The sequence below is a fragment of the Phaenicophaeus curvirostris genome, chromosome 4, assembly GCF_032191515.1.
Source record: "Phaenicophaeus curvirostris isolate KB17595 chromosome 4, BPBGC_Pcur_1.0, whole genome shotgun sequence".
Classification (NCBI taxonomy): domain Eukaryota; kingdom Metazoa; phylum Chordata; class Aves; order Cuculiformes; family Cuculidae; genus Phaenicophaeus; species Phaenicophaeus curvirostris.
The window spans coordinates 26,694,521-26,710,916 of record NC_091395.1 but is presented as its reverse complement, the minus strand read 5'-3'; the positions used below and the strand labels follow the sequence as shown (position 1 = coordinate 26,710,916).

Sequence of the window (16,396 nt, the reverse complement as noted above, 5' to 3'; positions counted from 1 at the left end):
GCTGTAAGCATATTGCACATGGAAAGAAAGGTAGAGGGAAGTGCCACATTAAGCTTTGAGGGCCTTTATCTGACTTTTGGATATCTTATGGAACTTTTTCATACTACTTGGCTTCTTTATTTTCAAACAGAATTCAGTAGTGGAAATTGACTGCACTTTAAAACTAAAATCTTGGAATCCAGAGCAAGTCATCTGCCAGTATTAAGACTATTAGTATTTTTTGTTTTGTTGCTGATAAAAAACATTCCTGGCTGTTACATTGAAATCTCAGTCCATTACGAGCAATTGACTGGAAGTGAAGTATTGAGAAGTCTTGAACAGTAAATTAATTGCTGTTCTTTTATATGAAGTCAGAAGAAACACATGACTTTTCTCATATATCTGACACAAGAGGAATATGAAAAATAAACAGATTTTATTGGAAATAAATTGTGGAATTGAATCTGGCTTGCCAATGATTGCTGCCTAATCATAACATTAGGGAAATTGCACTATTGGCACATTTACCTGTCCGTTCAACTGTTCTGCCAAACTCCTGACTGTAGACAAAAGAAATCACATGCTGCTCAGGAGGGTGCTTGTTGGCATTGATATGCTGTGGTCCACACATTGAACATATTACATGAGTCTATCTCAAACCCTAGATCTCCATTTGGCTATAACGTTTTCAAATGATATTTGAATAAGCCAGTTCAATAATAGGCTAGTATGCTGCTGCATCAGTTGTTGTTAGTCAGCAGAGGTGCTAGCAACAGTTTTATCCAAAAAAGATTAATGCCATATATTGTCAGTCCTCAGCGGCACTGTATTAGAAGGCAGCATTCTTTTAGGATTTCTAATTTACTGTTTAGATGCTTACAACTAAAAGAATAACTTCTGAGACGATACCCTTAATGCAGCTGGATTTAAGATAAACTGATTACCAGACTGTTCTGTTTATCTCTGAAGCAAGCATGACAAATCCAAGATTATTTTTTCTTTATAAAGCAAACATTTTAGGGCTATATTGATTAATTTTAATCAATGAGCAGATAAAGCAAAACTGTACTTCTGGTAATTAATGTCTTATAATTCCTGAAGAAATTAGATAAAGGGAAAGAAAACTTTGGTATAAGATAGGGCAGTCCCAAAACAGTGTTCGTGGCTTCTGGCCCTTATAGAAAAGTGCACAGAAGACATTGAAAAAGCAGGAAATAGTAACAGTGCAATATAATTACATGAAGCTTACTTTCCTTGAAAAAAATAAGATCAATGCAGTGCTGTCCTGTGCTCTGTAACTGAGTTGTAGTCTGCAGTCTTGGAGTCAAAAAATTGACAGGATCCAGAATCCAGTGATTTTAAAAGCATGCAAAAACATTTGAGATAAAAAGCGTGGTCAAGTATTAAACCTGAATGACAGCATTGCGTTAGAAGTTTTGTTTTCACAGTGTTCAAAGGGGGGAAAAATGGTAAACTACCAGTTTATGCAGGTGGTAATGTTTTTCCTAATATCTGTATAGGTAGCATAGTTTACACTAGCTAAGGGTTTCCCCTCAACAGTGTTTTAGACTATTTTCTTTTTATATTTTCTTAATAAAATGATAGAGGTAAAACATATAAGCAGGACCTTTCTTCTTTTGAAGTTCTACTCCTACTGTGTTTACCCCACATATGGTCATAATTTTCTGTATGTTGCATGATGATTTCCTCTGCAGCAACCAGTTTGATGGAAGACTGACTTCAGAAAGAACAAGCAGCAACAGCAGTCAGTACAAAACATGTAGAGGAACTAGTTAAAAAATAGAAGAAAATGGAACATGTAGCTAGAGCTCTCCACACACACACACAGAGCCCTTGGGCTACTGTAAATCAGTTTATCTTTAGAAATTATTATAATTTTAAAAATGTTATCCATAAAGCACTGGTGTAACCTAAGCAATACTTTGGGGGAAAAAAAGAGTGTAGGCTTGGAGCCAAATGCAATACAGATGAAGCATTTAACGTAAATGACAGTATGTCATTTAAATGATTTGATCATTACACCTAATTGCAAAGTAAAAGAATTTTAAAAGAAATACTTGTCTACTACTGTCTTGGCAGCTTGTTTTATGCTAATCAGGGATCTTGATCATACAAGTCATCCTTCCCCACATTGAGTTGCACTGTTTATACCAGTGCAACTATTTGCCATAATAAAATTTTGTAGAGCATGCCTCAGAGAAAAGAGAATTTGGATTTCCAGTTGCAAGACAAAATCAGAACATTTTGAAGTACAAATCTTGAATTGAAAGCCCAAAAGATAATTTTTAAGAAATGCTGTCAAATGGTTTTCTAGCTGATTAGCTGAGAATTGGGTGTATTGTTGGAGCCTAGATATATAATCAATATTACAACAGCATGGTAACTTCTGATTTCTAGTGCTTTTTAAAGGCTGAATCTATTTCATGCATTTTGAGTCTACAAGGCGGTATGGGGTCCCTAATGAGAAATATCATCGCACATGAAATTGTATTGTGAAAAAATCACGTTTCAGAATGAAGTTATAGTAACGAAAGTTTGCAAATGACTGTTCAGAAAGTAGTGACACTGTGACCATCATAATATAAAGATATGACAGGCAGAAGTAATACAGAGTGTTCATACCTTACCTTTTTTCTCAGAAAAAAATGGACAAGCTTCTAAACTGCAGCTTAAATATTAGAGATAATAAAGGTGAACGTTTAGGATTATGCTGGAACTGAACCAATATATTTTAAAACTATTAAATAATAGGGTAAAACACAAATTTTTGGAACTGACTAAAGCAGTGCAGTTGTTTTTTCTTGTAAAGACACAACTCTATATCCTAATAGAATATTAATAAGAAATGTTTTTGTCCCAATCTGTATGCGATGCATCTGTTTCTTTAAATGTCACTTGAATTGTCAGAGCTTAAACTTTGTATTTGAAAATGGACCCATTATGAAAACAAGGAAGCAAATTTAAGGTTTAGATTAAAAAGCACCAGCTATTTTCTGTTACCCACCTATACTGTATTTTTAGAAATAACTCTTGGGCTATATATAGCTTATGGTTTATGTAGTTTTCATACTATAAGCTGTCACTTAAATTCATGTTTCCTGTTAACCTTTTATGACTTAGTGGTTTGCTTTAGGGTTTAGTAAACTGAGGAAGAAAATGCAAGGGAAAATTATGCAAACACGTCTTGGGAAAAACAAATTGAAATTGTTCTTAAGAGCTGCGTTTTAAAAAAACCTCTCAGTCATATGTCTTAAAAAATGTTAGTCTTTGACTTGGGCATCCTTTGGAGCAGGCATGGCTGAGCCATAGTGAAATTTGAAAAGACTCTTCACAGGGGAATATAAGCACAGCAATTTAATAATCCACATTAAAATCCATTTTTTTCCTTAAAACTCCAGTGAGCAGCTTAGGATAGAAAAATAGACTAATTTTTAGGCATGGGTGCCTTGCATTGGGCTAAAGAAAAGAACATTGTAGGAGTAATAACTTGTTCTGTAATAAATCTTACTGTACATTTTGTAGGAAAAAAAATTCCCTCTGGTCTCTTGGGCTGTTGTCCTTTTGACATCTTTAAACAGTATTACTTGTATTTTAAAAAAAAAGCTATACAACAGCATTGCCCTTTGTAAGATGTAGTGAAGCATTTTTAAGCAGAAATGTGAATACTCTCATTAAACTGTTCAATCACTGATCTCTTAGGAATAGCAAATGTTTGTTTAAAAAGGTCACGGGAAGAAATTTCAACATAGCTTCTGGGAGGCTGGAAGCATGTTAAGTGTGGGAGTTCATTTAGCCCCTGAACTGCAACGTCATAGCTGGATTGAGAACAAGACATGGCAACATGCTGTGATCTTCTTTTGACTGTAAATGATTTGGTGTTCGATGAGTATTCTTGTGTGCAAAATCTGTTTCTTAGCGACGGGAGAGGGAGAAGCGAGTTGGTAATAAGTACATGGCACATACTGAGTCAGAAATATGCTTTTTGCTTGGGGATGCAGTGGAGTGTCATAGCCTGAGCTTGGGGTGGGTAGTCAGGACCTTCAGATTTTTTCCTCCTACATCTGGTACAGGATTCTTTGTGGCCTGCACTAATGAGCTGAGTTAATCCCCTTGAGCGTAAGAAGGCAGCAGCAAGAGATTCTAATTATAGCTCTAGTCTGGGCCTGCTCTTCACCCAGTTGCCTAGGGCAGAGGAGCAGCTACACAGAGTGTGCTCTAGCATGGGGAAAAGGTGGAACGATACGCTCAATTGAAGCATCTCTTTTAGGAATGTGTCATCCTGTGGTAGTCATGTCAAAAGTCTGGCACTTACAGCCTGCCACTTACTTGGGAGGGATCCTGAAGTACATTTTACCGTAACTTTTTTAGTGTATTATGAAGACAGATAATTTCTTGGAGGAAGATTTTTTCCCTGAATCTTTCTGCCTTACTTTTGCTGTCTGCAAAGTGGAAGCTGATTATCTGTGTACCTAACAAAAATATTGTGTGGGTAAGAATTTTGTCATATGTTTGCAGTGAGAGACTATTATGTACTTAAAGATAACAGCAGTTTTTGATATATAACTTCTTTGACAAACCAGAAAGAATGGAAGTAAAAGGATATATAAGTTAGGTTTTCATATGTTGTAAGATATTGTCACAGTTATTTTCAGTGGAGTTGTGCCAAATTCCATCCAGGTAAGGAACTTGGCTTGTAGGTGATTTTTTTTTTTTTAACCCTTGCTCGTGTTTATATTATTTTTCACTCAAATATTTTGTATGCAGTTCCATATCAAGACACAAGAACAAGCTTGACATCTGATTCTTATCACAAGCTTAACTTGATCATGGTTTTAGTTTGTTCATTGCAATTGCATTATAATTATTTGAGGACTGCATTCAGTCCATCTCATCTAGAATCAGGGATTCAATTTAATTTGGCACACCTGTTTTGACTCACAAGCAGGCGAGTCAAATACAAGATACTGTATTTGCAAAACTTTTGTAATTAAAACGATGAGAAGAGAACACGTAAGACAGGATGCTGAAATATTCCAGCCAAGTGTGGTTTTTAATTCTGCTGATTTCATAAGTGTAAGCACTGCATCTGAACACCTGACTGTGTTGTCTCACTATATTTTGGTGGACTTTCATTTCAACAGTATGCCTATATTTGTCACTGCATCAAAGATGTGAGAGAATGATTTCTTTTATACTACTTCTTTTGTACTCCTCCCTTGGCACAGCATCTCATCTTGAATTTGTTTGACTGTAAACAGATTCCACTTGCTCCTTTTTCAAAATGGAATATACGTACCTACAGTGAAACACAGGCCCCTGATCATGTCCAAGGTGGAGAAAGTTTTGACAGTGGCGTGTTTTACCTCTGTTGCATGTGTCTCAGCTATTCTGCAAAACACTTCTTACTTTGGTAATAAATTTAGTATTTAAGATCCACCAAGAATTACCCTTCCTCCTTCAGCTCCACGCAGTCCCTGTATATACACCCCTCATATATGTATATGTACGTTTGTATTTATGAATATAGGTAGTGTAGGTATGTATACAATACTTACAATTTTTTTGTGTGTATATCTATAATATGTAAGAGGTATGTATGCCTCATAAATAGTATTAACAAGAATTGGAAAATTTAGAAACTTCTTTTTGCAGAGTTCCGGGACATTTTATATTGGAAGAACGTGTTGTAACTGTGGACAACGTCGGGTTTCATACTGAATACGTTTCAGAATAAGGAAGACTTGGTAGCTTGACCTCTAAATACGATGGGGAAAGAGAATAATAATGATAAAGCAGTGAATAACAAGATAAGGAAGAGATTTGCTTTGAGGCCATTAAGAAATCATTTGAGGCGGGGGTGGGGGGGCTTATTTTGAAAAACTTTGCTTTAGTGATTTTACCCTCAAGGTTTTGTTTTCATCCATATTTTCTAGTTGATTCCAGCTCACTTGGAAATCTCTTGGTTTGGAAGCCCTGGAATTTAGCTTGTTGACTGTTGTCTGTCCTTGATTGCCTGCTGGGAAAGGGAGCGGTATTGTCAATTACTGTAATAGAAGGCCAATTTTTCCTTTATTCCTACGCTGATACATCAAATCTGACTTGTCATATAGAAGGAGTTCTGTGCAAAGATTATGGTGTGTTATTTACGAAACCTCGGAACATTGTAGTCTGTTATAGATGCAGAGCAGATTTTTCTTTTAGACACAAAAAGAATCTGATAGTGGTGTTAAATTTCAGGTATAGGTGTATAAAGAACCTGCTGTGTGGCAGAGTGAGTACATGAACAGAGTTTGTGTCTGGGAACTAGAATCTCTGTCTGCTTTGTCCATTTTATTCCTCATTTTATTTTGAAGTAACCTCACGCAATTTTTTTTCTGTTATTTATTTCTCAATCTGCATAACACCAACTGTAATTTACCTGGTCCACGAGGGTATATGGACTAGGCTTTGTAAAGTGCTCCGAACCTCCCTCTGACAAAACTCGGTGTGTCTTCAGAATGTTATTTATCAGCTCCAGCAGCTCTGCCTCGAACACTGACATTGTTTACAAAGGTATTAGTGCCAGGTGGTTAATCCCTTTTGTTGTAGGTGTTTTCACTTTACTAGCTCCATTGCAGTAAAAGCTGCCCCTCAAGCATCTCTCTAGATGAATTTGGCAACACTGGAGGAATGACTTCACTCTGTTTAAAATCTTTGTTTTGTTATGATTACTGTTATGTTCGGGGCTCTGTGGTGGGTTTTGGTTTCATTTTTTTTTAATGCAACTCTTTGTTTTACAGATGAGGGCAGGAACGCAGTTGACCATGCAGGTGGTGCACATATTGTAGTAGACCATATAAGGTCACTGTGCAGTAAAACAGATCCAGCCAGTGAGAAGCTCTTGACTGTCTTTTGTGGCATGCTGATGAACTATAGCAATGAGAATGGTAAACAACACCGAAAATTTGCTTTATGTCTACCAGGAGAACAACCCCATCAAAAATGATGAAAGATAAAAGTTAAAGTCAACTGTAGATTTACATAGTGGATACTAACACTTACTAAGTTATTCTGAAAAGATCACGTACCTCAGTTCACATATACAGTTTTCTGTTATAGTAAAATTATATTCCTAAAAATACTAGATACCCTTGTGTTGCAATTCCATATAACGTACTTTATGAAGTTTGAAAGTCAAAATCTGGAATTTATTTCTTTGTCTGAAAGCAATACACAGATATGTATCATGCGCCTTAGGAAAAAAAAGATTTGCAGCAGTAAACTAGAAGGCTACTTTTAAGTCCTCTCATTTAGAATCAAACAACACCATGAGACTAGTGTGTAGCAGGCATGCAGTGTTGTCATGTTGATGATTTGGGGGTATATATGCCAAGCAGTTTTCCTTAATAGTCTTTCACCTTGTGAAATGATATGTTAATTCTTCTAAGATGAATGGGGGATAATTTATGTATATGTTCAACACCGTTCTGTGTCTACAAAATATAAGTTTATGTTCTTTAATGATAAGTTTATGCTCATTGTCCCATTAAATGGACATGTTTAGGGACTGGGACAAAAACACAAGATAATATCTTAAATGCAAAACACTCAGTCGCTGAGGGTGAGAAAATAGTTTTCTACATTAGCTGTGCAAATGTACTGATGTTTTAGTATCTAGTCTGGTTCTGCACACAAGTGTGGTAGTACACCACAGCAGATTTTACAGCATTCACACATTCTCAGTTTTTTCAGAATTTAAATCTCTAAGAAAATCAGGATAAATGAGGAAAGGTAAACAGAGGCAAGAGAAGCTGTTCCACTGACTTGCCATGGCACAGATTGCAAATGTAGTTTGCTAATCACATTTTTTTTCTTCAATCATGCACACTTCCTGAATTGTGGTGTTCTGTCTTAGGAAGAAATAACTTCTATATTAGCCTCTCAGTATTTCCTTAAAGTTATCGCTTGCTCTAACTCACTTTCCAAACCTATGTCCTCAAAACTCTTCTAATTTTCAGGATGGTCCACAGGCTTAATTTGTTTGATCATTTGTTTGTTTTACCTGTACTGTATAAATTTTTAATCTGCTTTATCATCTCTTCTAGCGTACTTTCCTTGTTTGTTTTCTGTGCCATCTCTCTGGACCTCTCAGCTTAGTGTTACTTATCCACCCCCAAATATCACTGTTCAGTGTGTCTCATTTCTTTCTCTTTTTCCTTCCTCTTTTCCTATTATTATCTATGAATACTTGTTTACATTACTTCTTCCTTCTCCAAATTCCAACTTTCTAGTTCCTTTATCTCATGTAGTTTTCAGAAACCGTTTTGCTTAATGTCTGCATGAGTGTCACAATTTATTACATTTCATACTAGTAACTCCCTGTTTTCTTTATTTGTTAAAATATTTGGAGCAAATAGATACTCTCACCTCTAAGTTACCAGAATCCTCTGAATTCAGTGAGACTAATGAGCATCCAGTACCTTTGGTAGCTCAAGACAGACAAGTCCAAAAGCCCTTTGTAGAGATACTGTATCAGTTTTGCTTCACTGGCCAAGCTCTCCATAGATCTTCCCTAGGAAAACTAATTATGAGATAAATCTCCCAAACAAGCAGCTTCTGAACAGTTTAACTGTTACAAACATTGAATGACTGACTCGTTCCATCTAGTAAGATAGCTTATTCTGATGCAACCAATAAAGCAGTTGTGTAGTTAGGTGACAGCTAGGATTCACTAGCTGCTCTCTGCTCTGACACAATATTCACAAGAGCCACTGAAGCAATGTTGGTTTCATTCAGATCCTACCATCACATGCGAGAAGATTGCTGGGGACTTACCAAAACCTCACCTTACCCCACATACTTAGTGGTCTCCATGAGAAAGGATCTTTTGGGTAGGGACCCAGTTCTTCTTTGGCCCAGCACCCATGAGTGTGCTGTGGTTCCATTGTGAATTTGCCCACTGGAGCAACCACGGAGTCAAGTGAATTAATCCCAAAGAGGTTGTGGAATCTCCTTCTCTGCAGATATTCAAAACTCACCTGAATGCAACCTGCTCTAGGTATACCTGCTTCAGCAGGGGGTTCGACTAAGTAATCATCAGGGATCCCTTCTAACCCTAACCATTCTGGATTCTGTGATTAAACCCCACATAATCTGATAAATCAATATTGGAAAAATAAATAAATAAAAATAAGTTAGAGGATTAAGTTTTTAGAAGAAAACTCAGTGATCATACCTACCATACTTGCAGCTTGTGCATGAAGATAGAGGTAGTTGGCTTATCTTGTCAGTTTTGTTTTTAGAGCCACAAGTACAGCTGAACCATAGTTGGGAACGTCTCTAAAAATATCACCTGCACGCCATCATGAATTTTCAGGACAACAGTCAATGTCAAATATGAGTCTTAAGACAATTATTTACTTTCATGCATTGAGAGCCACTTCCATTCATTGCAGCATCAGGTGGATAATATTCTGAATAAATGCAGGGTTTTGCTGACCTGTTAAGCATGCAGACTTAGATGTCCTGACAGTTACTTGAGCTCAGAGATTAGTAGATACCATTTTCAGGATTTAATTTTAAAGGCTTATCCCATTCCACTTAAAAAGAAGATAAACACTGCATTGGTTTTGCTGAAGGACGAGGAGTTTATGATTGCAGCCTAGAGACCCAGATTGCTTTATCAGTAGTTACGGAAACAAATCGGACAAAAATAAAAGGAAAAAATATTGTAAATATAAGAAGGAAGGGTTTCAGTCTTTGAAATAGCACTTCTGTCTTGTTTTCTTGTTTCTGTAATCTTTTCCTGCTTAGCATGCTATGTTACAAAATTATAGGGGGGGACTTTGAAGATTTCTTTACTGCTTTTTAATGACTCTCACTCTTTCAAGTTGCACTAGCTATCCAGATAAGGATTACAGCACATTTGATTCTTGGTTGTATCTAATTAACTGTGAATACCTTAATATTTTCTAGTTCTTAGTATTTTATGAGCAAAGAGCATGTATATTGTTTTACTTGATTCTAAACAGCTCATCATTCCCAGTCAACTAAATGCCCCTTTTTTGACTAGTTACTTCTTACTTTTTAATAGCTATTAGCTACTTCATTTATTTTCACATGTGACTCATTGAGTACTTCAAGTTTTTAAATTAGCATAGAGATTTATCACACGAATTTTACAAAACATGGCAGCTAAAGAGAAGGTATGAGTAATATTTTCTTTTCCTAAAAGAGCAAATTAATGGAACATTCTTGTATCTCCTCTCAATTCTGGACACTCAGCTTGCAATTAACTCGATTCATAGCAGTATTGTTTAAGCTTTAAAACGAAGATTTTCTTTACAAGGTTCTAATGCCATCTGCTTGCATTCAGGAATTGTTTTTACTTGCTGACTCAGTTTTTTCCTTTGCCTCCTTGGTATCTTACAATTTCATTAGTTGCTACAAAGATAACAGAACAAACTCAGCTTTGGCGTATCTTGCAGTTCTTTTAAGCTTAGAGAAAAAAATTTTTTTTAATGATATTGCTAGAAATCAGAAGGCTTTTCTAATGGGACACATCCATTCGTCTTCAGCCAAGATTATATTGAGTCCCTCTGTCAACATATTTTACTAACAAAATTCAGTCAGACAAAAATAGCCCATCCCTGCTTTCCATTATTAGTTCTTAAAGGGCAAAATTACGGGTATGGCTAGGAATGAAACAAACAAAGAATCATAGAATAACCAGGTTGGAAGACACCCACCGGATCATCGAGTCCAACCATTCCTATCAAACACTAAACCATGCCCCTTAGCACCTCGTCCACCCGTGCCTTAAACACCTCCAGGGAAGGTGAATCAACCTCCTCCCTTGGTAGCCTGTTCCAGTGCCTGATGACCCTTTCTGTGAAAAATTTTTTCCTAATGTCCAGCCTAAACCTCCCCTGGTGGAGCTTGAGGCCATTCCCTCTTGTCCTGTCCCCTGTCACTTGGGAGAAGAGGCCAGCACCCTCCTCTCCACAACCTCCTTTCAGGTGGTTGTAGAGAGCAATGAGGTCTCCCCTCAGCCTCCTCTTCTCCAGGCTAAACAACCCCAGCTCTCTCAGCCGCTCCTCATAAGGCCTGTTACACATGTTTGTGAATGTTTCTGCTCATAGCTTAATCCTGAAAGAAGCAAGTCTTGACAAAACCCTACAATAATTCTTTTTTTGTCAAGGTATGCGAACTTTATTTGGGGCACAGAGGACCTGTGCTTAAAGCTGCTGTTTGACATCTTTCAGTGAGTTTAGTATGTTGTTGTGCCTCTCCCATTCTGAAGACTGTTATCATTACATATAGCCTCTGTGTAGCTATGAATCTGCTTAAGAGCAGAAGGTAAAGCAGGCTTGGATAAAGAGTGAAAAGCCAATAACTTATTTAATAAAAGTAATAATCAAATGCAGACACTCACATGAAAGAGTTAGTGACATGAGTAGTTATTCTGCAGGTCTCGCAGTCCTGTGAGCCAAGACTGTTTACAAGTTGATGGGACCAGTCTATAAGGTTGCTGATTGTCTCTTGAGATTTGTGAAACAAAGCCATTAAGCATTTATTATAGAAATGCAAAAATGATGGAAGAGCTAGGCCAGTTGGCTTATTAGGTCAACAAATCATGAGCCAGCAGTGTGCCCAGGTGGCCAAGAAGGCCAATGGCATCTTGGCTTGGATCAGAAACGGCGTGACCAGCAGGTCCAGGGAGGTTATTCTCCCTCTGTACTCAGCATTGGTGAGACCGCTCCTTGAATCCTGTGTTCAGTTCTGGGCCCCTCACCACAAGAAGGATGTTGAGGCTCTGGAGCGAGTCCAGAGAAGAGCAACAAAGCTGGTGAAGGGGCTGGAGAACAAGTCTTATGAGGAGCGGCTGAGAGAGCTGGGGTTGTTTAGCCTGGAGAAGAGGAGGCTGAGGGGAGACCTCATTGCTCTCCATAACTACCTGAAAGGAGGTTGTAGAGAGGAGGGTGCTGGCCTCTTCTCCCAAGTGACAGGGGACAGGACAAGAGGGAATGGCCTCAAGCTCTGCCAGGGGAGATTTAGGCTGGACATCAGAAAAAATTCTTCACAGAAGGGGTCATTGGGCACTGGCACAGGCTGCCCAGGGAGGTGGTTGATTCACCTTCCCTGGAGGTGTTTAAGGCACGGGTGGACGAGGTGCTAAGGGGCATGGTTTAGTGTTTGATAGGAATGGTTGGACTTGATGATCTGGTGGGTCTCTTCCAACCTGGTTATTCTGTGATTCTAAATTGGAGATCAGAAGTTGACTGGGTACACTATGCATATGTGATCTGAGACTATACATATATTGATATATGGGTATATACAAAACAATCAGGCTTATAGGTTTTTCCTCATCTCATTTCATAATAAAGTTCAGTCTGTCAAGATTGTCTCTCCCTCAGTGCCTTTGTGAAATGTAACATTGTGATGCTAAATCATACATCTGTCAAGCCTTTCTTATTCTCACAAAACCCTTACCGACTGGAATGAATGTTGGGGACTTATTTTGTTTACCATCTGCAGAAGCTATGCAAATACACAAGAAATGAGAGGGAGATTTATGGCACCATTATTATGGTCCAACAGCAATATTTCACTAATGCTACCTCCTAAGACTTACCTATGATAATTTGCATGCTTGCCGTGGTTTTTGTTTCATTTACATCACAGCTAATGATGTTTAGTGTGCTTTCAAGACCTAAATATACAAATGCAAAGTAGCTTAAGGCATGTAAAAGCAGATAAAAAGTATGTTTCTTATGATAGTGAGATAATCAATACAATCATGTATTATATGGTGATTTAACATATATGTGGGGATTGCGAGCAGGCTTCTCTAGGGCATGAAATTATGCCACCAATTTGTACAAAACAAATTGTCCTTTAGCATTATAATCACGGTTACTGATGAAACATGAAATGACTAGTTGTTTTCTGAAATTCTGTCCAAAATCATGAACTAGCCTAAATCAACATTTTAAACTCAAATGCCCCAATAAAATTCTCAATTTGGGATATTCTCCTCAGATCTTACTCTTTGGAGTTTCCATGTGTGTCACCGAAGGACACGGAGCCATTGAAATTCAAGTTTTAGGTAGGTAATTCTTTGTGCTGGCGCATGTATTGATTGCCTTTTATCTACCTGTGTATGCATCTGTACAGCATCACTGTCAGTGCTTTTCACCCCAAGAAAATACAGAGGCATCTTACTAGTGCAACATATGATAACAGTGTGAAATCTGAAAGAATTTTTTTGTGGCTATAAGTCATAAATTTGGAAGAGGCATCCAGTTTTTCATGCTTCCTGCTCACTGCACATAAAATTCTGCTTAGGAAGCAACTAGAAATGCTGTTCCATCCTGAGACATGATGTTGCCATGAAAGGCTTTGTGGCTCAGCTTAGTCCTGTGTCAGGTAACTGCTTGTAGGATGGATGCATGTGTACCCTGAATTTGTGTCCAGCTCTAGTAGGGCCTTAACACTTCCTGCAATGAAAGACTGAGATAGTAGTTATTCCAAGTTACCCAGTCTGCAGTCTTTCATAGAAGAGCCTGAGAACTGCTGGCAGTCCCTTCAGCTAACTCTGAACCACTTTAACATTTTTAATTTCTCTGAACTAAAAGTGCTGTAGGTTTCCATACCAGTGAGAAGCCTAATGCTTTTAAATGTGTTCTTAATAGACTTTGCTCTTGTATTTACTAGTGGAAGAGCTTTCTATTGGTGGTAATGACAGATACACATAACAAGTTCTGAATTTGTACAGCAAGCCTAGGCTTAAGTATAAACATAGCAAATAGCTGCTGGCAGCCTTTTATTTTAAAAGGTTTTGTCTCCTATGTGGCTTTGTTACTCACAGGGTTGTCCTGTCTTTGGCAGAGGAGAAAATTTATCCTTTTGCTTACTGCAGTTAAGGCATCAGTGCTTATCCTATTGGTAATTCTTGTAAGCCTGTTCCTACTGCTATAGACCATTCCTGTGCTCAGGTGCCATCCTTCCACACCAGGGAAATGAGACTGCTTTGGAGTCAGGTATAATACCTGACTTTTGACCTAGTATGATTATTCTTTCTTGGTCTGTTTTCTTTTTCCTTTTTTTCTACTTAGGAATTCTAGAGGCCCTGTAGTCAGTGCCCTCCATGCTGTCTTGAACAACAATGTTTTCTTCTCTTTGGCTCTTAAGATTCCTTTTTCCTTTCAAAGATGGATATGACTTCCCTTTTTCCACTCATCTTCCCTCCACACTTTTTATATCTATTGTATTAAGAAAGAGACAGAAAAAAACAAAGCCTGCTCAAAACAGACAGTTTATGTTTCTGATGTCAGAACGCTTTGCCAGATGACTCCCATTGAGATGAATTGTCTCTTTGTCCATTACAGTTGGATAAAGTGATTTTAGAGTGACTAAAGGCACAGTCTAGTAACAGAGCAATTTCTTTCCACATAATTTTATGGCATTTGTGGTTTGTGTCTTTGTTCTCCTACTCTCCATGACTACCATTTTTCCTTTAGAACTGTTAAGGGTCTGCAGGGGACAATCACAAACCAAGGACAAAACCAGATTATTTACCAGTAACTTGAGTTTTCCTACACAATCATTTTCTCCACAGAACCATTCCAGCTCCCCACTCCCCAATTTTCCTATTCAGAGATAGTCTTCTTTTTTACAGTCAGCTTGGAATGAAGTAGGAGGGTATAGTAGTGACTCACACATCTGCCAGAGGTAAAATGGCATTCAATGCATGCGCTACTGCAATTTTTACTTGCCTGAAATTTGAGAACTTCAACAGCTCGTTGGTGTCTGTCATGACATTTTTATAAATTTCTCTAAAGACCATGAATCTGTGAAGAGGTAACACCCCACCGACCCCAGCCCCCTCCAAAAAAAAAAAAAAAAAAAAGGAAATTCAGTTACTGGTAAGTAATACAGTTTTATTAAAGATGTCAAGCCATAAGGATTCCTGCTCGTCCCTAATAACCATGCCATTTACTTAGTACCCCAAATTGATAATGATTGTAAAAGTATTTTACACTGCATATAAATGAACTAAACATTCCAGAATCTTTTCATAATTTTTATTATATGAAAATTTAATACAGGTTTGGCAGAATCTTGAATGCAATGAGGTTTCTGAGAGCATGAGGTGATACTAAATTTGCTAGACTTAGGAGGTAATAAGTTTTTATCTCCCTGTAAAAATCTGCAGGTTTTGTGTCTTTGGTTACACAGATATAAACTCCAACTGATTTAAGTTGCTCAGAATGAATTCCTTAAGAAATAATAATGAATTCCCCTGTAGGGCTTGACCCAAAGCTAAATGAAGTGATACCATTTTCTACAATTCACTGGGCTTTGGATCCTTGTCTTTTGAGTCTGTAATATTTAAAACACACTTAAAGAGCTTAGAAACAAAGGAAAAAAGATGCTTAGGAAAATTACTAAGCAGCATCTGGTGTGTTCATGTCTGCTTCATTCTATTCAACTGTGAAACAATGTTTTTCTTCTTTGCTATGTTGTAGGTAAAATGTGTAAGAGAAAATATCATTATAAATAATCCTTTAAAACAATCATGTTTCTGCCTAACCATCAAAGCATCTTTCTATTTGCAGACATCTAGGAGCAATAACTTTCTTACTTGCAAATACTATAGACTTTCATCCTATGCAAGAAATTTTCAGAATGGCTTCTGAGGACTTTCCTTAAACCCTCCATTTTTTTGTCTTTATTAAACTTTCTTTTTTCTCAAGCTCCTCATAATCTACATTGTGACTTCCTGTGTTTATGAAACTTTTCGTGTTTATTTCAGTGCCAGTTTATATTCATTCTAATTTTAAATTTCCAGTTTTGATCTTTAAGAGAGAACAGTATATAGGAACATGCTCTCAGATAAATAATTATTTCAATGACATAGTTTCGTTTGACTTCAGTCAGCTAGGCTCAGTGAGCTCAAAAATCAAACCAAACGTGTATTAGGAGCCCAATAACAGTAAAACTATCAGTAGCTGTGTAATTCAGTATACCGTGTGGCCATATCAGGGGGTTATCTTTCTGGGAAAATGTACCATTGCCGGGGCAGAGGGAATTGTGAGCCCATATCTCAAGCCTGGACCAGATCCTGGACCAGAAGAGTAGAGGAGACAGATATTTTAATGCTGCTTAACTTAGAAGTTGCTTTGTGTGAAAAATGCTTTTTTTGTTTTAAAGACTAGTACTACGAATGGAAATGCTAACTCACTATTGCCATTTCTTTTTATGTAGATACCCTGCAGTCACAGCTTATCAATATGGGTGTTATTCCTACATTAGTGAAATTGTTGGGGATTCACTGTCAAAACGCAGCTCTGACAGAGATGTGCCTTGTTGCATTTGGCAATTTAGCGGAACTTGGTAAGTCCATAATATT

At 37.5% G+C, this 16,396-nt stretch overlaps 1 protein-coding gene across 6 annotated transcripts in view; it reads left to right on the top strand.

Annotated features, from left to right (window-relative positions):
- Positions 1-16,396, top strand: part of RAP1GDS1 (Rap1 GTPase-GDP dissociation stimulator 1) — a 94,823-nt gene that overhangs the window by 60,489 nt on the left and 17,938 nt on the right. For 5 of the 6 annotated variants that reach the window (XM_069855567.1, XM_069855569.1, XM_069855568.1 and 2 more), the window contains 2 exons: positions 6,780-6,926; positions 16,252-16,380. In XM_069855567.1, coding sequence (XP_069711668.1) covers positions 6,780-6,926; positions 16,252-16,380 — 276 coding nt within the window. The remainder of the gene's footprint in view (positions 1-6,779; positions 6,927-16,251; positions 16,381-16,396) is intronic. The other variant, XM_069855570.1, reaches the window with a different exon arrangement.